At 40.4% G+C, this 26,199-nt stretch overlaps 1 protein-coding gene and 1 long non-coding RNA gene across 2 annotated transcripts in view; both read left to right on the forward strand.

Annotated features, from left to right (window-relative positions):
• The window catches only part of LOC139382851 (uncharacterized), a 13,682-nt gene extending 7,868 nt beyond the window's left edge, over positions 1–5,814 (forward strand). The window contains exons 10-13 of the mRNA XM_071127091.1: positions 247–476; positions 3,808–4,130; positions 4,252–4,308; positions 4,450–5,814. Of these exons, the coding sequence (XP_070983192.1) occupies positions 247–476; positions 3,808–4,130; positions 4,252–4,308; positions 4,450–4,730 (891 nt within the window). The 3' untranslated portion in view covers positions 4,731–5,814. The remainder of the gene's footprint in view (positions 1–246; positions 477–3,807; positions 4,131–4,251; positions 4,309–4,449) is intronic.
• A 106-nt stretch (positions 5,815–5,920) lies between these two features.
• On the forward strand, positions 5,921–7,081 carry LOC139382852 (uncharacterized). The gene is made up of 3 exons (XR_011628664.1): positions 5,921–6,040; positions 6,359–6,401; positions 6,958–7,081. It is a non-coding gene; the product is annotated as an uncharacterized lncRNA (long non-coding RNA).
• Positions 7,082–26,199: the final 19,118 nt, after the last annotated feature.

Below are 26,199 nucleotides of genomic sequence, written 5' to 3' on the forward strand. Positions count from 1 at the left end.
TCCTATACTCCAAGCCAATGTCCTAGAGTGCTGTTTGATCTAAAAGTGTATCAGGGAGAAAATCTGCCCCATGATTTGCCAGTAACGAGGACTATTTTATGATTGTGTGTGAATTTAGGGAATGCACATGCTATGTTGTGTTTGCATGAAATTGTTTGTATTTAATGTCTGTATTTGTGTCTATTATTCATGTTTTGTGTGTGTTGATACCCTGCTGACTGGTGTGCGTGTGTGTCTCTCTCCCAGTGCTGCGGTACAACTCCATATGGTGTAGAGGACCGAGGGGTGCTGTGCTGTAACCAGACGTTGCACCGTGGGGTGGAGGCTGGGCACCAGTGCTCCCCAGGTGGCCACTTGTATCTGCCATCCCGTGAAATTGTGTGTGAGTCACGTGTTCATCTCAACAATCTAGGCAAACACTGCTGTGGAGAAGAGACCTACAACCCTCAGGATGAAATCTGCTGCAGCGGACACAAGTGAGTTTCTTTGTAGGGTGAAAACTGTAGGTAGTTGAACCTAGCCAGGCAGTTTATCCCAAATACATCGGTGGGGTTATCACTGTCTGCAAGCCCAGTTCAGAGTCCCTACGGGCTAACTATGACATCAGTTGTGAGTGACGCGTTTGAATCTACTATTGTTTTGACTCTGTGGCTGAATCCCAAATCACTCCCTTCCCCTCACCCCTCCATTTGCACGTTAACACACACCTCCTCTAAGTGTCTCAAAGCTGAGGGAGTGAACATTATCGAGGGTGTAGGGGCCAATTCGACCACCCAGCAAGGCTGCCGGCTCCTGAGCCACAGGTGATATCCCAACATGCACCGAGTTTGCTCAATTTCATGCAGAAGAAGGAAAAGGTGATTCTAATTATGAGCCATGTGTATTTTTTTGTCTCTGATTTCAAGGTATGAAACTTTTTTTTTTAATATTTAAAAAAAAGTTTCACCTCTCTGGTACAACAACAGCCAGTGAAATTGCAGGGTGCCAAATTCAAAACAACAGAAGTCCCAAAATTAAAATTCCTCAAACATACAAGTTTGTTGTACATACAACATTAGTTCAGAAATCCAAAGGCACAATGTGCGCTGTCAACACCAAGATAAAATTATTGCTGTTCTCTATATTTCTTTCAGTCTCCATCCAACAGTCAACATAAAGTTGTTAATATTAATGAGAATAAATAAAATTGGGGTACAACCTCTTGTTCACTATTCCTGACATTTAATCACAGTAAAAATTCCCTGTCTTAGGTCAGTTAGGATCAACACTTTATTTTAAGAATGTGAAATGTCATAATAATAGTAGAGAACTATTTATTTCAGCTTTTATTTCTTTCATCACATTCCTTGTGGGTCAGAAATTTACATACACTCAATTAGTATTTGGTAGCATTGCTTTTAAATTGTTTAACTTGGGTCAAACCTTTCCTGTAAGCCTTCCACAAGCTTCCCACAATAAGTTGGGTGAATTTTGGCCCATTCCTCCTGACAGAGCTGGTGTAACTGAATCAGGTTTGTAAGGCCTCCTTGCTCGCACACGCTTTTTCAGTTCTGCCCACATATTTTCTATAGGATTGAGGTCAGGACTTTGTGATGGCCACTCCAATACCTTGACTTTGTTGTCCTTAAGCCATTTTGCCACAACTTTGGAAATGTGCTTTGGCTCATTGTCCATTTGGAAGACCCATGTGTGACCAAGCTTCAACTTCCTGACTGATGTCTTGAGATGTTGCTTCAATATATCCACATAATTTTCTCTCCTCATGAAGCCATCTATTTTGTGAAGTGCACCAGTACCTCCTGCAGCAAAGTACCCCCACAGCATGATGCAAATCAAATCTGTCGTTCTGCCCTGAACAGGCAGTTAACCCACTGTTCCTAGGCCGTCATTGAAAATAAGAATTTGTTCTTAACTGACTTGCCTAGTTAAATAAAGGTAAAATTAAAAATAAGCTTGGCACATCTAGCCACTGGGATTTTTGCCCATTCTTCAAGGCAAAGCTGGTGTACAGCAATCTTTAAGTCATACCACAGATTCTCAATTGGATTGGGGTCTGAAATTTGTTTTAGCAGTATGCTTAGGGTTATTGCCCTGCTGGAAGGTGAACCTCCATCCCAGATTCAAATCTCTAGAAGACTGAAACAGGTTAACCTCAAGAATTTCCCTATATTTAGCACCATCCATCATTCCTTCAAGTCTGACCATTAAAAACATCCCCACAGCATGATGCTGCCACCACAATGCTTCACTGTGGGGGTGGCGTTCTCGGGGTGATGAGAGGTGTTGGGTTTGCTCCAGACATAGCATTTTCCTTGATGTCCAAAAAGCTACAATTTAGTCTTATCTGACCAGAGTACCTTCTATATGTTTTGGGAGTCTCCCACATGCCTTTTGGCGAACAACAAACGTGTTTGATTATTTTTTTCTTTAAGCAATGTCTTTTCTCTGGTCGCTCTTCCATAAATCCCAGCTCTGTGGAGTGTTCGGCTTCCTATGGACAGACACTCCAATCTCCGTTGTGGAGCTTTGTAGCACCTTCAGGGTTATCTTTGGTCTCTTTGTTGCCTTTCTGATTAATGCCCTCCTTGCCTCTGTGAGTTTTGGTGGGCGGCCTTCTCTTGACAGGTTTTTTGGGGTGCCATATTCTTTCCATTTTTAAATAATGGATTTAATGGAGCTCCGTGGGATGTTCAAAGTTTCAGCTATTTCTTTTCTAGCCCAACCCTGATCTATACTTATCCACAACTTTGTCCCTGATCTGTTTGGACAGCTCCTTGGTCTTCATGGTGCCGTTTGCTTGGTGGTGCCCGTTGCTTAGTGGTGTTGCAGACTCTGGGGACTTTCAGAACAGGTGTATATATACTGAGATCATGTGACAGATCATATGACACTTAGAATGCACACTGGTGGACTTTGTTTAACAAACGATGTGACTTCTGAAGGTAATTGGTTGTAGCAGATCTTATATAAGGGCTTCATAGCAAGGGGGTGAATACATATGCACGCACCACTTTTCCTTTTTTTTTGTATAATTCTTTTGAAAATGTAATTTTTTTCATTTCTCTTCACCAATTTGAACTATTTTGAGTATGTCCATTACTTGAAATCCAAATAAAAATCCATTTAAATTACAGGTTGTAATGCAACAAAATGGTAAAAACACAAAGAGGGAGGAATGCTTTTGCAAAGCACTGTATATACAGTGGGGCAAAAAAGTATTTAGTCAGCCACCAATTGTGCAAGTTCTCCGACTTAAAAAGATGAGAGAGGCCTGTAATTTTCATCATAGGTACACTTCAACTATGACAGAAAAAAAAATCCAGAAAATCACATTGTAGGATTTTTTATGAATTTATTTGCAAATTATGGTGGAAAACAAGTATTTGGTCAATAACAAAAGTTTATCTCAATACTTTGTTATATACCCTTTTGGCAATGACAGAGGTCAAACTTTTTCTTTAAGTCTTCACAAGGTTTTCACACTGTTGCTGGTATTTTGGCACATTCCTCCATGCAGATCTCCTCTAGAGCAGTGATGTTTTGGGGCTGTTGCTGGGCAACACGGACGTTCAACTCCCTCCAAAGATTTTCTATGGGATAGAGATCTGGAGACTGGCTAGGCCACTCCAGGACCTTGAAATGCTTCTTACGAAGCCACTCCTTCGTTGCCCGGGCGGTGTGTTTGGGATCATTGTCATGCTGAAAGACCCAGCCACGTTCACCCGACATGACAGCATAATAGGCACCAAAATCTGAGAGATATAGGCTCTTTTGGTATTGGGAGGTCAAATATCTTTCTCTGCACAGACACCGCAGGTTGGGGAACATGTCCTGCTGCGGAGGGAAGGCCTACGACCCCAGCAGTGGCCAGATGAAGTGCTGTGCAGATACTCTGTACAACCTGCAGGTTCAGGACAGGCTCTCAGAGGATGCCCAGTGCTGTGGGAATATCCTGATGGAGGCCGGCTCCACCTGCTGCTCTGCCCCAGGACTAGACCTGCTCTACCCTACCCAGCTAGGGTTCACCTGCTGTGGGCACCGCTACCCCAACTCCTCCCTGTGGTCTTGCTGTGCGGGAGTCCTGCACCCAAGGACTGAACGAAACACCACCAGCATGAACATGATTCCAGGTCAGTGGGAACAGGATACACTCCGAACCTGACTCCCATTTGGGTGTGTTTTGATAGGTCCCTGTCTGGATTCTGTCTCTGTCTTAGCCCATTTGATTAGACTGTTGTTCACTATCCTCAGGACTTAGGATTCTACCACTGGGGGACCTGAAGACGGAAAAGTTGTGTGACAACAAAGGTAAGCCCTCCAGTTTGAAGCACAGGATGAAAGGAAACATGACTCAATACTTCGGCCTTTAGCAATAACCTTTAGGAAGCAATTTAATCTACTTTTAAGGGAAGCACAACGCTGATCTAAATTGTGTGTGTGTGTGTCCAGTTCTGCTAGGGACAGTGGAGAGTGTGTCTGTGAAGAAGAAAACGCGATCCATCGTGATGGTGAACGTCATGTCCATGCAGGCCTCGCGTGGCCATGTCAACGCTCTGCCTTCCCCTCACTACCTCACATTACCCGACCACTGCAGCTCTCCTGAATTGGTGCCAGGCAACACTTACCTCTGGGTGAAAACAAGACATTTCTCAGACACCATAAACGTAATCTCTGATCTCAGCGACCATCCCTCCCCTCTCCATTCCATCCTCTCCAGGTGCTCAAAATGATACATTTAACCATGTTGAGGGTATAAAGTGTTTGTTTATAAATAATGGCACAAAAAAAGCAGTAACATTTTACTTGACACCCAGTGACACAGTCATGTCCATTTCATAATATGTCATAACAGCTGACAACCTGTCATAACGTTTCTGATATGGTCATAACACTGTCATGACATATATTTAAACTTGTTGTGACGTATATTGAGTTATTTTATCGCTGGTTATGACACCTACATAAGCGTGTAAAAACACACAACCTACTACGGTAGTTATTTCATGGCTTACGACACCAACAAAAGAGCGCAAAAACACACACAGCCTACTACGGTAGTTATTTTATGGCTGGTTATGGCACCTACATAAGAGTGTCAAAACCAACACAAACTACCACACCAAACAAAACATTCCATTACACCATAGCCTACATGTCAACAGTATGTTTATGCTAATATATATATATAATATGCACACACTGTATATATTTTGTGTAAGGAGCCAACTTTCAAACCAAAGGAAATTTTGGTTCTGATGGGGTAGGACAGTTGAACTAAGCAAATGAGGCATGTGTTATATTCTTCAAGAAACAATTTGTATGTCATTCATTTAAAAGTCCAAAAATGTATGTACAGTAGCTATCACAGATTGCCCCTTTTTATGTTATCAATAGATGTTTAAGTTATTTTTTTATTTGCTTACAAAAATCGACCACCGTTTTATGGTCTCTCAAGGAGTCATATCTCAGGATAAGCCATATTTTATGATGTTTGTCTGGGTGGTGTTTTCTGTTTATGACAAAAGTTCCTTTAATGTTAATGCAATTGTATTGTCTTCGATTCCCTCCTTCAATTCCATACTGAAGCTATTTCTTAATTGAAAGTTAACTTGTTCTACGTGACACTAACAGCGTAGGAGTAAACCTGTCTGTGAAGTGATTTGTGGTGGTGGGGGGGGGGGGGGGGCAGCAGGTCGTTACATGCTCGCCCACTCCTACAAGTTGCCTCTGAGACTCGTTCCACCAATGCAATAACATCCCAGGGCACTGGGTCAATGAGCAGAGTATGTTAATGAATAAAGTATTGTGAAACTATGTAGAAATGAGACGGATTGCTTATTATGTAGTTGATAACTGCCTGGTTCATCACAACTGACTGAATCTGAGGTGACCTCAGACAGAAGTGACGTTGCCTGAAACTGGAAGTTGGGTCGCCATGAGCCATGCTTTTCCTCAGGGTACACCTTTACACAATGAGGTTGAAGCCCGTGGGGCCGGAGTTGAAGACCCATCAAAGTTATTCCACCACGGCACATGATCGGTAAGTGTCACAATTTAAATTTTACATTGATAAGTTGTTTTGTAATGGTTGATTATATTTTAAAAAATTGCACAGCAGAGCTCAATACTACAGACTGTGTTTGTCAGTATTCTTACAAATATGAAAATCTGCATATTGTATTACATAGACTTTGAAGAATTAAGCAATCTTCTCTCGAACACATTAAATGTTAGGGGTGGACCCCTCAAGACCTTAGGTGTTTTATTACATTACTTCTTGTTGTAAATTGTAAGTTACTGTAAATAACCTAAATGTTGTACTAATGTTTTTACATTTGTATTGTGTGTTTTCTTGAAGACATTGGCTGTGTGAAAATAAGTTGTTGTTAGTAAATTGGTTTGTAAGTATATAGCACATGTAACTGTCTTGTATTGCAGGTATTGTTTGTAAGCACGTACATTTTATATTTTCCCATTTGTATATTGTCTGTGAGCTGAATGAGTCTGCTTTCTGGTAAATATTTTAAACTTGCTCGAATTGGATGTGAATGTTTACATTTGTGTAGTAAATGTATTTATCGCAAGCAAATTTTTTTATTGACTGTAATTAACTGTTCAGTTGCCCACTTCATTACTGGTTCTTATCCCTTATCACTAGCCATTACTCTTTTGTGTCCAATTCAAACTAGGCCAGGGTTGGTTTGGAATTGGACATTGGTTTCTAGTTAGGGTTGACATATCTGGAAGTTCTAGATTTGTGTAAGTAATATGGCAGAAGTGTCCCAGAGCCCATTACACAGCAGGTTGGAGACCAACTGAAAAACTAAGGGCTTAATTCAAATGTGAGGCTTGTACCTTGATGTGGTGAAATAACTTTTTAACTAAACCAGGTGCATGTTATTGAAAATTAATTAACCTTTGTTTTTGCTTTTTCATCCTGCCTCCTCCCCTCTTTAGTCTGCTTTTGGCCATGTTCCAAAACGGAGGCAACAAGACGATAACCAGCTTAAGTCAAATTTAGGCCCCTCTTCGAAGACTGGCTGCCTGCCAAGGACAAGTGACAGCAAGAACTAGCCGCAGAACCTCCAGACCCTTTTCCCCACAATTACTGTGTTAAGGAAATAAATTCCCTGTAAATGATAATATTCTCTGTCTGTCATCCTTACCCATACCTACAATCACATACCTCTTTCACTCCACGTGGAGTTGAGTGTAGCAGGGTGTTGCGTTCCCTCCAAGAGGCGTACGTAACAATTGACTTCAATACAAAACCAAGGAGGTTCATAGGCCTCACCCCCTTCAATAGACATACATGGTAATTATGACCACTTCTGGTTGGAGGATGTCCTCCAATCAAAGCTTTTGCAGTATGAACTGACATGCTGTCCATCCAATATTAGAATTACGATCAGAGAATTAATCTAATGAGTTGTACTGGGATATTGCCACAGAGCATTATGGGGGTTCTATGTAATGAAAAGCTTGGTGACATTGTTGGATAGAGATTAAGAGTGAAAAGTGTTGAGCATTTTTGGGATATTATTCAATTTAAATGAGTTTTTTCAAATGACAGGAGACTGAGGAGGTATTTTCATTTTATAACTTTATTTTTGTGTCCAGAGTGCAATTTATTTAAATTTGCTTGCTATAACTTCAGTAGCTAGCTAGCTACCAGCGAGAGTGTGCAGTTTTCTCCACCAGAATGGTAGAATGGCCAAAGCTGCCGAAAATGTTGTGGACTTTTTGTTGAAGAACCCCTTTCATTCTCTGGGGTACTGTGGTAGGAGAATCAGAATTAGCTAAGTAACATGGATAATTAAGATGTCTTATCTGCAGAATATGCATATATGGTTGAACTCTTATTAGAATGTCTCCCTTTGTGTTAGCAGCTGCACTTCCTTCCCCACATGGGCCATGGGGCCCAGAGAGGGGAGAAGTCAGGCTTGTCTATCAAATGTCCCTGTTGCTATGCAGAAAATCAGAAAGAGACTAGGGCAAAGGAAATGTGTCTCTAATATGAAGCATGTGAAGGTATGGTGTGAGTCATGGGGAACCAATCCCTTTTCTCCACATTGTCTGTGTGTCATTCACCCCCTCTTTGGGCCTTGGGGGAGATTGTCCTCTCCTTTGGTTCCCTTTTTAGCAAGGTGGAGACTAAGTAACGAAATATGTCCTTTTGGTGTTTGGAATTGTACGCCATTGTATTTCATCTCTGAGGTTGCATCTGTCTTGTAACCCATTAAAATATTCATTTTAAAATATTCATTTTAATGGGTTACAAGTAGGCTTTCCACTTTCCTCCAGTATTTATTTAGCAAAGATGATAACACAAAATCACTCCGGACAGACACAAGAAAAAACTAATTACATAAATGTTGCAGCAGCTTAGGCTACACCGAAACATTAGAGATCTGACTTGCTGTATGGGATGAAAACTAGACTATTTTTCAGTCTGATCAACTGTAGGCTACTAATTAGACCAGCTGCATAAAGCCTATGCGCCCTGTCCATCTGGTCAGGGTAACTAATTGGTAACGTTATGTATTTAGAAATAGTCCTATTGTGTGCCCGGAGAAAATGTGAATGATCAAATGTAGTTAATATTCAAAATTGGGCTGGCTAGGCTGCCTATACGTTTTTAATCCAAAATGATTCACTGGAATTAAGCAGTCAACATACTAGTGATGACAGATGTCAGTAAATGTTATGTAAGGCCTACAGTTGCATAGGCCTGCATCATGCATAAAGCAAGCTCAGACCTGTGAGTTCTATTGCCTATCAGTTGTCTGGGTAGAAGAAATCCCCCTCCTTATCTAGTCTAAATATAATTAATATGAACAAATATAAGGTAGCTGCAGTTTGACAGGGTTTTCATCCCCCCCAAGCCCAGGAGTTTTTTAAACCATATGACCCGACTAGGAAAACTTGTCTCATCCCAGCCCATATAAAACCTTTTAACAACTGATTAATCACTGTCATACTTCATAGGGTCCAGAGTTTTCCTAGTTAGATTAACATAAGGGGAAAAACTCCAGGCCCCAGAGGGTAAAAATTGCCCCACTGCTCTGGGACCTATGATGTCACCAGTCTGTTTGCAGTTGTCAGGTATGTGGATGATCAGGGCTTTAGTCAGGAATGCTTCTTGGGATACTTTGATAGTCTGACTTGATGAATTTTGAGATGTCTGAGTTTAAGTTCGTAGAGAAACTTGTTGTCCAAACCTGCGATGGTGCAGCTGCAATGGAATGTATCTGCTATTTGTATTTACAGCGAAGTCCCCTCTTGTTCCCTGAGTAAGAGTTGATGACTACTCCACTCCACTACCATTGTCAACTTTCTTCTGACATGAACTGAAGCCATGTCTCATGTGCCCGCTCATCCACTGTTACATTTAATGTTTCTTATCCAAGTACTGTGAGTACCCTTATCAATCACAAACACAATCACATTATTATACAATGATTTTACTCGTTGCTTAGACTAACTCATTCTTAGATCTTTTGTCTAACTGTGTAGTGTGTTGTGTGATTGTTTTTTGTCTTCCCAGTCAAATCATGTCCTGCGCACTGGTCAAGCCTCTGAACACCTCAACTCATGCTGTCATGACATTCGCCGAAGTCGGTCCTTCTCCTTGTTTGGGGAGAGTTAGGTGGTCGAAGTCACCGACCTTCTAGCCATCATTGATCCATTTTTCATTTCCCATTGGTTTTGTCTAGTCTTCCTACACACCTGATTCCAATCCCATCAATTACATGTTGTGTATTTAACCCTCTGTTTCCCCTCATGTCCTTGTCTGAGATTGTTTGTTGTATGTAGGTGTTTATTGTTATTCTGTTGTGCGACGGGTTTTGAACCCTCTATTTGTTATTTTGTATATTCTGGTTTTCGGGGGTTTTGATGTTTATTAAAACAGCTCCGTTTTTTACCAAGTTCATTCTCCTGCGCCTGACTTCCCTGCCACCAACACGCACCACATTACACCTGCATCATACCCTCAGTCAATCACTGCTGTGATCTGTGATCAACATTCCCATTGCCTGTAATATTTTACTATAAATATCTTTTAAAAAAAGTTTTAGTTTACATTATTTTTGTCTTTGGCGATTTTTGAAACGCATTTTGTCGACTCCGTGAGTTACGCGCCTGATTTGTATCTTTGTCATCGACGTAATACACCCTGGACCAGTTATGGAGAGGAAACGAGGAGGAAATGTCAAATAAGACATTTGCTGTAGTATTTAGTCTTTTCTGTCTTTACATTTATTTGCACACAAAAAAGTCAGAACAACAGTTGGAAAAAGTATTAGTAGAATATCTAGTCCACCAAAATAAAATCCACATGGCCTTATCCATGTGCTCTGTCTTGTGGAGACAAATTGCATCATGAACCCACAAACAAGTGTACATGGTAAACTCTAAGTACTGTACTACATTGCAAAATGGTTTTTCTAATGATCAGTTAGCCTTTTAAAATGATCAACTTGGACTAGCTAACCCAACATGCCATTGGAACACAGGCGTGATGGTTGCTGATAACGGGCCTCTTGTACGCCTATGTTGTCACGACTTCCGCCGAAGTCGGTCCCTCTCCTTGTTCGGGGCGGCGTTCGGCGGTCGACGTCACCGGTCTTTTAGCCATCGCCGATCCACTTGTCATTTTCCATTTGTTTTGTCTTTGTTTTCTACACACCTGGTTTCTATTCCCCAATTACATGTTCATTATTTAACCCTCTGTTTCCCACATGTTAGTGTGCGTGTTTATTGATTGTTCATGGCGGTACTTGTCGTCTGGTTATGTTTGCCGGGATATGTATTCCCTCCCGTTATTTTCGAGTGACCAGTATTTATCCGCACTTTGAGTATTGTCTGTATACTGGTGCTGTCATGGAATTAAATACCTTGTACACTAATTTCTGCTCTCCTGCGCCTGATTCACTGCACCAGTTAACCACCGCCTGACATATGTAGATATTCCATTAAATGGTCCGTTTCTGGCTACAATAGTCATTTACAACATTAACAATGTTCCCATTCTGTTTTCCCATTCTGTTTTCCCATTCTGTTTTCTCATGCACTATTTTTGGACCACTTCAGTATTCCGACAGTTTCAAGCAATGTTTGGGTGCCAGTGTCAACCAATTTTTTGGGATATCTTTTCATTGTGGTTTCTTCAATCCCCTACAGATCAGTGATTACCTTATAGAAGAGAGGGGGGAAGTATGCGTTTTTTGACCAAACCCTCTTGAGACACCATCACGTCAGTTCCTCCCATTATTTTCAGCAAGACTATAATTAAAAGATAATAATGTGTTCGTAATGTATACAATTGTTTGTCCCGTAACTGCATAGCTCTATGTATGGAACTGGACAGCTTTGATTGATGGTTGTTTATGTAGAATTGAACCGAACCAAATCTTATTTTTCTTTCATACAGTAGTTCTGCTACAATAAATGAAATAATTCCCACCAAAATGTCTGAACTCCATTAAATATTTGTTTGTGCTAGTACAATGTTTTATGTGCTATATCTCAGTCAATATCTGATAGATTTAGTTTGGAGTATCTTCATCCATTGTCCAACGGTTGCATTTATTAGGATAGCTCTTACTAAACTTTTTTTTTTTAATGACCAATGACAGATGCAGCATCTGTTTGCAGATGCTCCTCTGTCTTCTCTGACAAGCAAACCGATTTCAGATAAAAAATAAAAAATAAACTTTTTGACCTCTGTGCGTGAAGGTGTACCTTGAGGAAAAGTATGGCTCATGGATACAAAATGTGTTTGTTCTAGCAATGTCTCTTCTATGAGGTTACAGTACCTCAGATTCATAGTGAGTGACTTTTATCAACTCCATAATAAGCACTCCCTCTCATTTCTACCTAGAGTTTCACAATACTTTTTTCACCTAGCCAAAACGCCCCGCGATGTTATTGCATTTCTTCATTTCTGAACATGTCCTAGAGGCATCTTGTGGGAGCGGGCGAGCATTTAACGAACATCTTATCCAACTTGTTCTCCTTTAATCTTATACACATTATCTACACACTGCCTCCTCTGATTTCAAGTGTCATAAAATGGTACGTATGCAGGATAGCATAAAGGGAACACCCATCAAAGTCACATTTATTGATGCATGATGAAGTCACACACCTACATACAAATGTTTTCTTTTAAAAAATTAATTTGTTTCCTGCCGTTTCACAACGTGGGGAAATCACTTCACAGGCAGGTTTACACCTACGATGTTAGTGTCACATTGATCACAGAGATAACTTTCAGTGAAGAAATAGCTCCCGTATGGAATAGTCATTAAGACAACAAAATTGAATTAACATTAAAGGAACTTTTATTATAATATAACAGAAAACACTACCCAAACAAACATAATACAGTGCCTTGCGAAAGTATTCGGCCCCCTTGAACTTTGCGACCTTTTGCCACATTTCAGGCTTCAAACATAAAGATATAAAACTGTATTTTTTTGTGAAGAATCAACAACAAGTGGGACACAATCATGAAGTGGAACGACATTTATTGGATATTTCAAACTTTTTTAACAAATCAAAAACTGAAAAATTGGGCGTGCAAAATTATTCAGCCCCCTTAAGTTAATACTTTGTAGCGCCACCTTTTGCTGCGATTACAGCTGTAAGTCGCTTGGGGTATGTCTCTATCAGTTTTGCACATCGAGAGACTGACATTTTTTCCCATTCCTCCTTGCAAAACAGCTCGAGCTCAGTGAGGTTGGATGGAGAGCATTTGTGAACAGCAGTTTTCAGTTCTTTCCACAGATTCTCGATTGGATTCAGGTCTGGACTTTGACTTGGCCATTCTAACACCTGGATATGTTTATTTTTGAACCATTCCATTGTAGATTTTGCTTTATGTTTTGGGTCATTGTCTTGTTGGAAGACAAATCTCCGTCCCAGTCTCAGGTCTTTTGCAGACTCCATCAGGTTTTCTTCCAGAATGGTCCTGTATTTGGCTCCATCCAGCTTCCCATCAATTTTAACCATCTTCCCTGTCCCTGCTGAAGAAAAGCAGGCCCAAACCATGATGCTGCCACCACCATGTTTGACAGTGGGGATGGTGTGTTCAGGGTGATGAGCTGTGTTGCTTTGACGCCAAACATAACGTTTTGCATTGTTGCCAAAAAGTTCAATTTTGGTTTCATCTGACCAGAGCACCTTCTTCCACATGTTTGGTGTGTCTCCCAGGTGGCTTGTGGCAAACTTTAAACAACACTTTTTATGGATATCTTTAAGAAATGGCTTTCTTCTTTCCACTCTTCCATAAAGGCCAGATTTGTGCAATATACGACTGATTGTTGTCCTATGGACAGAGTCTCCCACCTCAGCTGTAGATCTCTGCAGTTCATCCAGAGTGATCATGGGCCTCTTGGCTGCATCTCTGATCAGTCTTCTCCTTGTATGAGCTGAAAGTTTAGAGGGACGGCCAGGTCTTGGTAGATTTGCAGTGGTCTGATACTCCTTCCATTTCAATATTATCGCTTGCACAGTGATCCTTGGGATGTTTAAAGCTTGGGAAATCTTTTTGTATCCAAATCCGGCTTTAAACTTCTTCACAACAGTATCTCGGACCTGCCTGGTGTGTTCCTTGTTCTTCATGATGCTCTCTGCGCTTTTAACGGACCTCTGAGACTATCACAGTGCAGGTGCATTTATACGGAGACTTGATTACACACAGGTGGATTGTATTTATCATCATTAGTCATTTAGGTCAACATTGGATCATTCAGAGATCCTCACTGAACTTCTGGAGAGAGTTTGCTGCACTGAAAGTAAAGGGGCTGAATAATTTTGCACGCCCAATTTTTCAGTTTTTGATTTGTTAAAAAAGTTTGAAATATCCAATAAATGTCGTTCCACTTCATGATTGTGTCCCACTTGTTGTTGATTCTTCACAAAAAAATACAGTTTTATATCTTTGTTTGAAGTCTGAAATGTGGCAAAAGGTCGCAAAGTTCAAGGGGGCCGAATACTTTCGCAAGGCACTGTAAAAATGTGAGCAAATCAAAATTGATTAAAGATATACTGATAGTTTAAATTAATCTGTGATGGCTACATACATTTTTCGGAATTTGATTTTGAATGATATACAAATCGACTTTTGAAGAATATAGCGTATGCCTCATGAACTTAGTTTAAACTGTCCTACCCCATCAGAACACAAAAATATAAGCTGTTTTTTAAGCCATAGTTTGTATAGCCTCAAAACATGGTGAAAAGTATCATTTTGAGCACCTGGAGAGGATGGAATGGAGAGGGGAGGAATAGTCACAGAGATCAGAGATTAAGTTTATGGTGTCAGAGAAATGCCTTGTTTTCACCCAGATGTAATTGTTGCCCGGCACCAGTTCAGGGCAGCTGCAGTGGTCGGGTAATGTGAGGTAGTGAGGGGAAGGCAGTGCGTTGACATGGCTACGCGAGGCCTTCATGAACATGGCGTTCACCATCACGATGGACCGCTCATTCTTCTTCGCAGACACACTCTCCACTGTCCCTAGCAGAACTGGACACACACACTTTAGATCAGTGTTGTGAAGCTACTGTACATCAATGAGTCAAAGTGCTTCCCACTGTATTTTCATGATTCCTTTCATCCTGTGCTTCAAACTGGAGGCCTTACCTCTGGTGTCACACAGGACTTCCGTATTCAGGCCCCCCAGTGGTAGAATCCTAGGTCCTGAGGATAGTAAACAACAGTCTAATCAAATGGCCTAAGACAGAGACAGAATCCAGGCAAGTACCAATCAAAACACACCAACTGTATCTTTTATGAACTACATATAGAATCTTTATATCACTTGTCTGGGCTGTAGGTTGGTCTTTCGGTGACCATTCAGAGATCATTTGGTATTTTATTAGGATCAACTCAAGGACAGAACTACATCAATTTAAAAAAAGGCTCACGTAGACTACTTATCAATACATACACACAAACTATCTAGGTCAAAAAGGGGAGAGGCGTGGTGCCGTGAGGTGTTGCTTTATTTGTTTTTTAAAAACAGGTTTGCTGTTTATTTGAGCAATATGAAATGGAAGGGTTTCATGCAATAACGGCTCTATATAATGCTGTACGCTTTCTTGAATTTGTTCTGGATTTGGGGACTGTGAAAAGACCCTTGATGTCTTGTCTGGTGGGGTAAGTGTATGTGCCAGAGCTGTGTGTAAATTGACTATGCAAACAATTTGGGATTTTCAACACATTCATGTTTCTTATAAAAATAAGAAGTGATGGAATTCAGTCTCTCCTCAACTCTTAACCAAGAGAGACTGGCATGCATAGTATTTCTATGAGCCCTCTGATTACATTGAAGAGCAAGACATGCCGCTCTGTTCTGGGCCAGCTGCAGCTTAACTAGGCCTTTCCTTGGAGCACTCGACCACACGACTGGACAATAATCATGATAAGACAAAACTAAAGCCTGCAGGAGTGGTGTAAAAAAAAAGCAGAGCATCTCTTTCTTACCGACAGACCTCTCCTTATCTTTATAACCATTGAACCTATATGTTTTGACCATGACAGTTTACATTCTAAGATTACACCAAGTAATTTACTCTCCTCAACTTGTTTAACAGATTCAGCTGAGGTCTAGAACTTATGGAATTATTTGTACCAAATACAATGCTCTTAGTTTAGATAAAGAGATGCAACTCAAACAGTGACATAAATCATGGATCGATAAAAAATGGATTGCGGATTGCATGCTGTTCCAACTGAGATTGTAGCCTGTTCCCACTGATCTGGAATCATGTTCATGCTGGTGGTGTGTGGTTCAGACCATGGGTGCAGGACCATTGCGCAGCAAGACCACAGGGAGGCATTGGGAAGCGGTGCCCACAGCAGGTGAACCCTGGCTGGGTAGGGTAGAGCAGGTCTAGCCCTGGGGCAGAGCAGCAGTTCTGGGTGGAGCCGGCCTCCACCAGGACACTCCTACATCCTCTGAGAGCCTTTCTTGAATCTGCAGGTTGTACAGAGTCCCTGCACAGCACTTAATCTGGCCACTGTGGGGGTTGTAGACCTTCCCTTCAGATAATATTTTTAGACCTCCCAGTACCAAAAGAGCCCATGTCAGCTCTCAGAATGTGATGCCTTTTGTGGTGTCATGTTGGGCAAACTCAGGGCCATGTACTGATGATTATTTATAATTGATTGGATTTTACTAATTATATTTCGATGAATAGCACTCAAGGAAATGGAATCTGGAGAGTTTTAGTCCATTCACTACTTGAGCATTGAAGAGAGATCACCAAAACCAGCAGACACTGCCATCCTCAAGAGGGGAGGCCTTCCATTTAGGCAATTAAGAGAAACCAATCAGCAAAATCTATTTTTAGATTTACTTTTTTGGTTAGGACAGTGTATTCAAACTTTTACTTTACTTCTACTTTAGATCAGTCTTGAAGCCGCTGTACATCATTCAGTGAATCCCAAACCAGCCCCACGCCCCTACCAACCCGCTCGGAGGGCCTTTCATTGTCACGTGTTGCTGACGAAACTTAGAGGGTGACGTCAAGAGTGGTGAGGGGATCAATAAACCCTTCAGCTTCAGGACACACTCCTGAATTTGATGATGCAATTCATGTTCCAGATGTATCATATAAAACAACCTTGAAATTCAAATGAACAAATTTCCCCATTGTTATAAAATATAGAGTTGAAGTCAAAAGTTTACATTCACTTAGGTTAGAGTCACTAAAACTCGTTTTTCAACCACTCCACAAATGTATTGTTAAGAAAATATAGTTTTGTGAAGTCGGTTAAGACATCTCCTTTGTGCATGACACAAGTCATTTCCCCCAAATTCTTTACAGACAGATTATTTCACTTATAATTCACTGTATCACAATTCCATTGAGTCAGAAGTTTACATACACTAAGTTGACTTAACCTTTAAACAGCTTGGAAAGTTCCAGAAAATTATGTCATGGCTTTAGAAGCTTCTGATAGGCTAATTGATATAATATCAGTCATATGGAGGTGTACCTGTGGATGTATTTCAAGACCTACCTTCAAACTCAGTGTCTCTTTGCTTTACATCATAGGAAAGTCAAAAGAAATCAGCCAAGACCTCAGAAAAAAATTGGAGACCTCCCCAAGTCTGGTTCATCCTTGGGAGCAATTTCCAGATGCCTGAAGGTACCACGTTCATCTGTACAAACAATAGTACGCAAGTATAAACACCATGGGACCACGCAGCTGTCAAACCGCTCAGGAAGGAGACGCGTTCTGTCTCCTAGAGATTAACGTACTTTGGTGTGAAAAGTGCAAATCAATCCCAGAACAACAGCAAAGGACCTTGTGAAGATGCTGGAGGAAACAGGTACAAAAGTATCTATATCCACAGCAAAACAAGTCCTATATCAACATAACCTGAAAGGGCGCTCAGCAAGGAAGAAGCCACTGCTCCGAAACCGCCATAAAAAAGCCAGACTACGGTTTGCAACTGCATATGGGGACAAAGCGCGTACTTTTTGGATAAATGTCCTCTGGTCTGATAAAACAAAAATATAACTGTTTGGTCATAATGACCATCGTTATGTTTGGAGGAAAAAGGGGAAGCCGAAGAACACCATCCCAACAGTGAAGCACAGGGGTGGCAGCATCATGTTGTACTTCACAAAATAGATGGCATCAAGAGGAAGAAAAATATGTGTATATTTTGAAGCAACATCTCAAGACATCAGTCAGGAAGTTAAAGCTTGGTCGCAAATTGGTCTTCCAAATGGACAATGACCCCAAGCATACTTCAAAAGTTGTGGCAAAATGGCTTAAGGACAACAAAGTCAAGGTATTGGAGTGGCCATCACAAAGCCCTGACCTCAAACCTGTAGACAATTTGTGGGCAGAACTGAAAATGCGGAGTATGTGAGTAAGGAGGCCTACAAACCTGATTCAGTTACACCTGCTCTGTCAGGAGGAATGGGCCAAAATTCACCCAACTTATTGTGGGAAGCTTGTGGAAGGCTACCTGAAACGTTTGACCCAAGTTAAACAATTTAAAAGCAATGCTACCAGGTACTAATTGAGTGTATGTAAACTTCTGACCCACTGGGAATGTGACCAAAGAAATAAAAGCTGAAATAAATCACTCTCTACTATTATTCTGACATTTCACATTCTTAGAAATAAAGTGGTGATCCTAACTGATCCTAAGAGGGAATTTTTACTAGGATTAAATGTCAGGAATTGTGAAAACTGAGTTTAAATATATTTGGCTAAGGTGTATGTAAACTTCTGACTTCAAATATGTCAACCTCAGTTACGGTTAAACATTTATTTTGGGATGTATTTATTTTGCAACACGTGTCATGCCTAGAAATCAGACACAAGCGAAATACACGTGGCTCATAATTCCCTTTCTTTTTGTGACGTGGTGTTGTTGGACCCAGGTGCAGAGAAGAGACCAGATGAGGGATCAGTGGATAAACATAATACTTTACTGAGAAACGATATCCGCAGAGTCACAGTACACTTGAAATGCAACAAACACTAACATGCTGACACCTAACATCCTGAAAAATAAATGTACAAAATGTTATCCAGTCATTGCACCCACACTGGGACGCGAGCGTCTGCGTGGCATGGCGCTAAAATAGAAATAGGTTCTATTTGTGATGCTCAACGCGCTGAAAGTCCGGCCTTCCCATCTCCTCATTGGTTTTTAAGAGCATATACCCACGTGGGCGATTGAAAGATGAACTGACGTCCACACTCCAGTCGGTTGTAGTAATGCACTGTAAAGTTAGTTTCCAACCTCCATATAAAGTCCAAATAAGTAAAAAAGAAGCCTGAGGAAGGAGGAGAGATGACTAGAAATGAATTTGGTTTACCGTTTTATCTGTGGATTAATTGCAATGCAGGAAATGTAAAACTTGTTGTGTATTTGAGTTTTAAAAAGGCTTCTGAAGTTTGTAGTTTCCACTTTGAAATTTCAGACTGGATTTTCCCTTAAGAACAATTCAACAATAATTGCAAAAAAATTATATTCCTTATAATCCAAATAATAATTACCATTTCCTGTTGCTGCATAATTATTTTCCTGCTGTAGTAAACTGGCTCACATTAAGATCCTACATCTGTACCAACCTTTACAGTTTCCATCCTACAGAACAACTTACTTGTGTCCTTTGCAGCAGATTTAATCCTGAGGGTCATATGTCTCCTCTCCACAGCATTTTGCCTGTATCGTCAAGATGAACCTGTTTTTGCTTTGTCATTATTGGGTATAAATGGGTCATTCTCAAGAAACCATTAAAATACCATGGCAATAATTGATTTTAAATATAAAACATGTAATTTAGTAATATAACAAAATATCATAATAAAGAACATAGTGTTCTCTACCTTGCACAAATAGTAATTTCAACATAGGAATTCATCATTTTTCTATTTTATTGCATTTTCTGCTGAAATTCTCATTACCGCAACGCGTAGCTGAATGTATGTTATGTTGTAATTTAAACAGAGTAAAATGAAAATATTCTGAAAAAAATGTATTCTACTAGATGTATTTAAATGACATACAAATTATTAACTGAATATTCATGTATAATAATAATGAAAAAATAGTGGACAAATTAAGTGTCCATGACTGATGTTCTCATCCTCCGCAACATTTTTGAAGGACTGTTCACACACGCAGAGAATATTAACCTGTTGAATATTAACCTGTTATGGCTGCAATCCCGATATCGGGATCGATATGACAACTACCAGTGAAAATAGAGGGCGCCAAATTCAAACCACAGAAATCTCATAATTGCAATTCCTAAAACATACATGTGTCTTATATAATTTTAAAGATATTCTCATTGTTAATCCAACCAAAGTGTCCGATTTCAAATAGGCTTTTCAGCGAAAGCACTACAAACGATTATGTTAGGTCTCCACCAAACCACAATAAGCACAGCCATTTTCCAGCAAAATATAGCATTCACAAAAAGCATAAATAAAGATAAAATGAATCACTAACCTTAAATTATCTTCATCAGATGACACTCATAGGACTTCATGTTACACAATGCATGCATGTTTTGTTTGATAAAGTTCATATTCATATTTAAAAAATCAGAGTTTACAATGGCTATTTAGATTCACTAGTTCCAAAGACATCAAGTGATTTTGCATAGCCACATCGTTTCAACAGAAATACTCATCATAAATGTAGATGATAATACACATGGATACACATACATGGAATATACACATGGAATTATAGATATATAATATATAATCTGACAACCGCTGTGTCAGATTTAAAAAAAAGTTTACGGAAAAAGCAACCCATGCAATAATCTGAAACGGCACTCAGAACAGTAGCCAAATTAGCCTCCATGTTGGAGTCAACAGAAACCAGACAATACATGATAAATGTTTCCTTACCTTTGATGAACTTCATCAGAATGCAGTCCTAGAAATCCCAGGTCCACAATAAATGCTTGATTTGTTCGAAAATGTCCGTTATTTATGTCCAATTAGCTACTTTGGTTAGCGCTTTTGTTAAACAATTCCAAAGTCACAAAGCGCGTCCACTATAACGTGACGAAATGTCCAAGAGTTCCGTAACAGTCAGTAGAAACATGTCAAATGATGTACTGAATCAATCTTTAGAATGTTGTTTACAAATATCTTGAATAACGTTCCAACTGGAGAATTAGAATGACTTCAGATGAGCGGTGGAACGCAAGTCCTTCCCCTGTGAAAGCACCTGGTGAAAGCATGGTCCACTATGGTGACTATTTCCTGTGTCAATCGACGCCTCTTCACATAGAGTCATCAGACAAAGTTCTATTGACCGCTGTAATTTCAATGAGACCTTGGTTGAAAATCTGCCACCTCCAGAAAAAAAAACAGGAAGTGGAATTTCTCAGGTTTTTGCCTGCTATATGAATTATGTTATACTCACAGACATAATTCAAACAGTTTTAGAAACTTCAGAGTGTTTCCTATCCAATACTAATAATAATATGCAAATATTAGCAACTATGACTGAGGAGCAGGCCGTTTGATATGGGCACCTTTCATCCAAGCTACTCAATACTGCCCCTGTAGCCATAAAAAGTTAAATAATGTTTGTATCTGAATGAAGCAATACATCTGCCAGTGCCTTCAAGATGGCAACCAGTTAAAAGTTAAACATTCTCTTGTCAGACTGCGTACACGACAGCATTGATTATCATTACCGATACAGGTAGTTTTCCATATTTAGAAAAATGTTTAATGTTTAACATTTTCTATGAAAATATACTTCATTCATGTCTAATTATGTACATTGAGTAAAAATGTGCTTAGTCATCATGTCTTCTCTATTGTTAGCAAAACATGCTAAGGTTCCTCATCCTCCGCAACACCATTCTCACTTACCGCTGCAATTTAAGGCCAGTTGTGGTAGAGAGAACTTCTGTTGCGGTAATGAGAATTTAATAATACAGACTATATTTTTTTAATATGTATAAAGAACTATTCATTTGAAATATTATTTACTATTTTGCTTTATGTCCTGTTTAATTGCAGACAGCCAATTGACATAAAGAAAGCTTCAGCGAAGGCTGACAAAATTCAGAGAAAAGGTTTACACCAACCCAGAACTGCTGGAAGAGTACAGAAGGAAGGAGAAAGAGAGGTCAGGGGTTGGAGAGGTTACAGCAAGAGTAATTAGCATATATATAGCCTATGATGCCTGTGCCTTCAAACAGTGTCCATAGGAAGTCAATACCCTGCAGTGAAAAGACTGAAAAGTCTTGAAATGATGGCCAAGGGAATTGTCAGCACGGAAGGCAGAGGTCCAGAAGAAAACTACAAAGAGAGGTCAGAGACCATTACCCAATAACAGCCAGAGAAGACTAATGCACAAACTTGTTAGCCACTTCACTGTAAGTCTCCACTGTAATAAATGGGAAATCCTGAGAAATGTCTGAAAAAGGTCCAGATAATCCCTAAGAGAGCCTTAAAACCTCTTACAGCTACCCCCCTACTTTTTTCAATTTCTGCCTGAAGGCATACCCAAATCTAACTGCCTGTAGCTCAGGCCCAGAACCAAGGATATGCATATTCTTGGTTTCATTTTAAAGAAAACACTCTGAAGTTTGTGTAATTGTGAATTGAATGTAGGAGAATAAAACACAATAGATCTGGTTTAGATAATACAATCAAAAAACCATACGTTTTTTCATTTTTATTGTTGTATCATCATCTTTAAAATGAACAAGACAAAACAAACATTTAGATAGGATGATGGGGACCATTTCAGTGAAAAACATAAGAGGGCAACAGTACTTGTGTAACGTTTCAGAATGATAACTTCCAAAATGAGTGTGCTACATGACATTTATCATGAAGTCATCCAGGTCTCCCACACAAGTAGTCCAAATGTACCCAAGTGGCCAATTGGTGAAGTTATACATTATGAATGGAATAACTATATACAAAATACCAAAATGGTATTCTAACACACCCCCCCAAAAAACATGAAAAAAAAATGAATTTTTTTTTACAAAATAACACTTTCAATATTTGGAAGACCCTCAGTCCTCTACACAATATTGTGCTGCTGATGCCAGGTGCCATTGCAGTCTCTTTCTGCTGTAAAGCAGAGGGTATACAAGCATGGGGTGCAGGTCATGGGGGACTTCATTTTGCAAAGAACACAGCGACGCCTCCATGCTGTGCCCTTTTGGCCCTGAGGCACATCCATGCCCGCAGAAATAAATTTGGGCAGATGAACACCACTTGTGGCAGGAGCAGAAGGGACAGAGGTAGAGGGGCCAGAACGTGGTGCAGTGGTGCTGTAGCCAGCAAGCTCCTTGATGAGCAGCTCTCTGAAGGCTAGCTTTGAGATGGGGGGCTTTCCACAGCTCTTAGCAAGTTCCTTGTGTAGGATAAATGCATTCACCACAGCAATGTCGATGTACCATTTAATCGTCTTATGAAGAACATTGTAATAGCCTATCAGCGCATCTGACAGGTCCACACCTCCCATGCTCTTGTTGTAGTCCTTTATTGCAGTTGGAATGGGGACATTTTTTGCAGTCCATGCCCCAGTAGCACTGAGACAACAGGTGTCCGGCTGGATGAACCAGCTTCAGTGGGGGATGGACACCTTGGCACTGGGGGCTCCCATTCGGAGTCAGTGTCACTGTGAAAGAAAATGTTCAGTTAGAATAGTTTCACATATGAGCCCTGTATCAACAGGCATAATAAACAGATATATATATATATATATAGAGTACAGGGTACATAAGGTTGAATATATCATTATAGACCTGCTAGATCTACTGTCTCTATTATATTATGACAGACCAGTCTTTATTATTTTACAACAGACCAGCTGTATCTACTGTCTCCATTTCACTTTGGCCATTGTTGTGGGCCTGCCCTCCCCTCAACAGCCTCAAATAGGCTATTTCATGTGGGGGTGGGGTGGGGTGGAGCGGCAGACACACGCATCTTGGCCATGCTCCCTCTAATCCACAATATGTATATATACACACACAAACATAGGCTATGGGTCATACACATACATACAAACATAGGCTATGGGTCATACACATACAGTGGGGCAAAAAAATATTTAGTCAGCCACCAAATGTGCAAGTTCGCCCACTTAAAAAGATGAGAGGCCTGTAATTTTCACCATAAGTACACTTCAAATAAGACAGACAAAATGCGAGAAAAAAAATCCAGAAAATCACATTGTAGGATTTTTAATTAATTTATTTGCAAATTATGATGGAAAATAAGTATTTGGTCAATAACAAAAGTTTATCTCAATACTTTGTTATATACTCTTTGTTGGCAATGACAGAGGTCAAACGTTTTCTGTAAGTCTTCACAAGGTTTTCACACACTGTTGCTGGTATTTTGGCCCATTCCTCCATGCAGATCTCCTCTCGAGCAGTGATGTTTTGGGGCTGTTGCTGGGCAACACGGACTTTCAACTCCCTCCAAAGATTTTCTATGGGGTTGAGATCTGGAGACTGGCTAGGCCACTCCAGGACCTTGAAATGCTTCTTACGAAGCCACTCCTTCGTTGCCCGGGCGGTGTGTTTGGGATCATTGTCATGCTGAAAGACCCAGCCACGTTTCATCTTCAATGCCCTTGCTGATGGAAGGTTTTCACTCAAAATCTCACGATACATGGCCCCATTCAATCTTTCCTTTACACGGATCAGTCGTCCTGGTCCCTTTGCAGAAAAACAGCCCCAAAGCATGATGTTTCCACCCCCATGCTTCACAGTAGGTAGGGTATTCTTTGGATGCAACTCAGCATTCTTTGTCCTCCAAACACGACGAGTTGAGTTTTTAACAAAAAGTTATATTTTGGTTTCATCTGACCATATGACATTCTCCCAATCTTCTTCTGGATCATCCAAATGCTCTCTAGCTAACTTCAGACGGGCCTAGACATGTACTGGCTTAAGCAGGGGGACACGTCTGGCACTGCAGGATTTGAGTCCCTAGCGGCGTAGTGTGTTACTGATGGTAGGCTTTGTTACTTTTGTCCCAGCTCTCTGCAGGTAATTCACTAGTTCCCTCTTTGTGGTTCTGGGATTTTTGCTCACCGTCCTTGTGATCATTTTGACCCCACGGGGTGAGATCTTGCGTGGAGCCCCAGATCGAGCGAGATCATCAGTGGTCTTGTATGTCTTCCATTTCCTAATAATTACTCTCACAGTTGATTTCTTCAAACCAAGGTGCTTACCTATTGCAGATTCAGTCTTCCCAGCCTGGTGCAGGTCTACAATTTTGTTTCTGGTGTCATTAATACAGGTAACGAGTGGAGGACAGAGGAGCCTCTTAAAGAAGAAGTTACAGGTCTGTGAGAGCCAGAAATCTTGCTTGTTTGTAGGTGACCAAATACTTATTTTCCACAATAATTTGCAAATAAATTCATAAAAAATCCTACAATGTGATTTTCTTAATTTTTTTCCCTCATTTTGTCTTTCACAGTTGAAGTGTAGGCAGGCCTCTCTCATCTTTTTAAGTGGGAGAACTTGCACAATTGGTGGCTGATTAAATACTTTTTTGCCCCACTGTACACCTTAGCCAAGTACATTTACAATTCCTGACATTTAATCCTAGTAGAAATTCCCTGTCTTAGGTCAGTTAGGATCATCACTTTATTTTAAGAATGTGAAATGTCAGAATAATAGTAGAGAGAATGATTTATTTCAGCTTTTATTTCTTTCATCACATTCCCAGTGGGTCAGAAGTTTACATACACTCAATTAGTATTTGGTAGCATTGCCTTTAAATTGTTTTACTTGGGTCAAACGTTTTGGGTAGCCTTCCACAAGCTTCCCACAATAATTTGGGTGAATGTTGGCCCATTCCTCCTGACAGAGCTGGTGTAACTGAGTCAGGTTTGTAGGCCTCCTTGCTCGCACACACTTTTTTCAGTTCTTCCCACAAATGTTCTATAGTATTGAGGTCAGGGCTTTGTGATGGCCACTCCAATACCTTGACTTTGTTCTCCTTAAGCCATTTTGCAACAACTTTGAAAGTATGCTTGGGGTCATTGTCCATTTGGAAGACCCATTTGCGACCAAGCTTTAACTTTAACTGATGTCTTGAGATGTTGCTTCAATATATCCACATATATTTCTTCCTCGTGATGCCATCTATTTTGTGAATTGCACCAGCCCCTCCTGCAGCAAAGCATCCCCACAACATGATGCTGCCTCCACCGTGCTTCACGGTTGGGAATATCCTACCACGACACGCAGGGCTAATACTCTCGACCACTGCTACTCTAACCTCCGCGATGCATACAAAGCCCTCCCCCGCCCTCCCTTCGGCAAATCAGACCATGGCGGATCACAGTGGGTACAACATCTCCAATGCACTGTTTACAGACAGATTATTTAACTTATAATTCAATTTATCACAATTCCAGTGGGTCAGAAGCTTGCATACACTAAGTTGACTGTGCCTTTAAACAACTTGGAAAATCCCAGAAAATTATGTCATGGCTTTAGAAGCTTCTGAAAGATTAATTAACATAATTTGAGTCAATTGGTGGTGTCCCTCAAATCAAATCAAAGTTGATTTGTCACGTGCGCCGAATACAACAGATTACAGTGAAATGCTTACTTACAGGCTCTAACCAATAGTGCAAAAAAGGCCAAAAAAGATCATCAAGGACAACAGCCACCCGAGCCACTGCCTCTTCA

Source organism: Oncorhynchus clarkii, chromosome 24, assembly GCF_045791955.1.
Source record: "Oncorhynchus clarkii lewisi isolate Uvic-CL-2024 chromosome 24, UVic_Ocla_1.0, whole genome shotgun sequence".
Taxonomy (NCBI): Eukaryota; Metazoa; Chordata; class Actinopteri; order Salmoniformes; family Salmonidae; genus Oncorhynchus; species Oncorhynchus clarkii.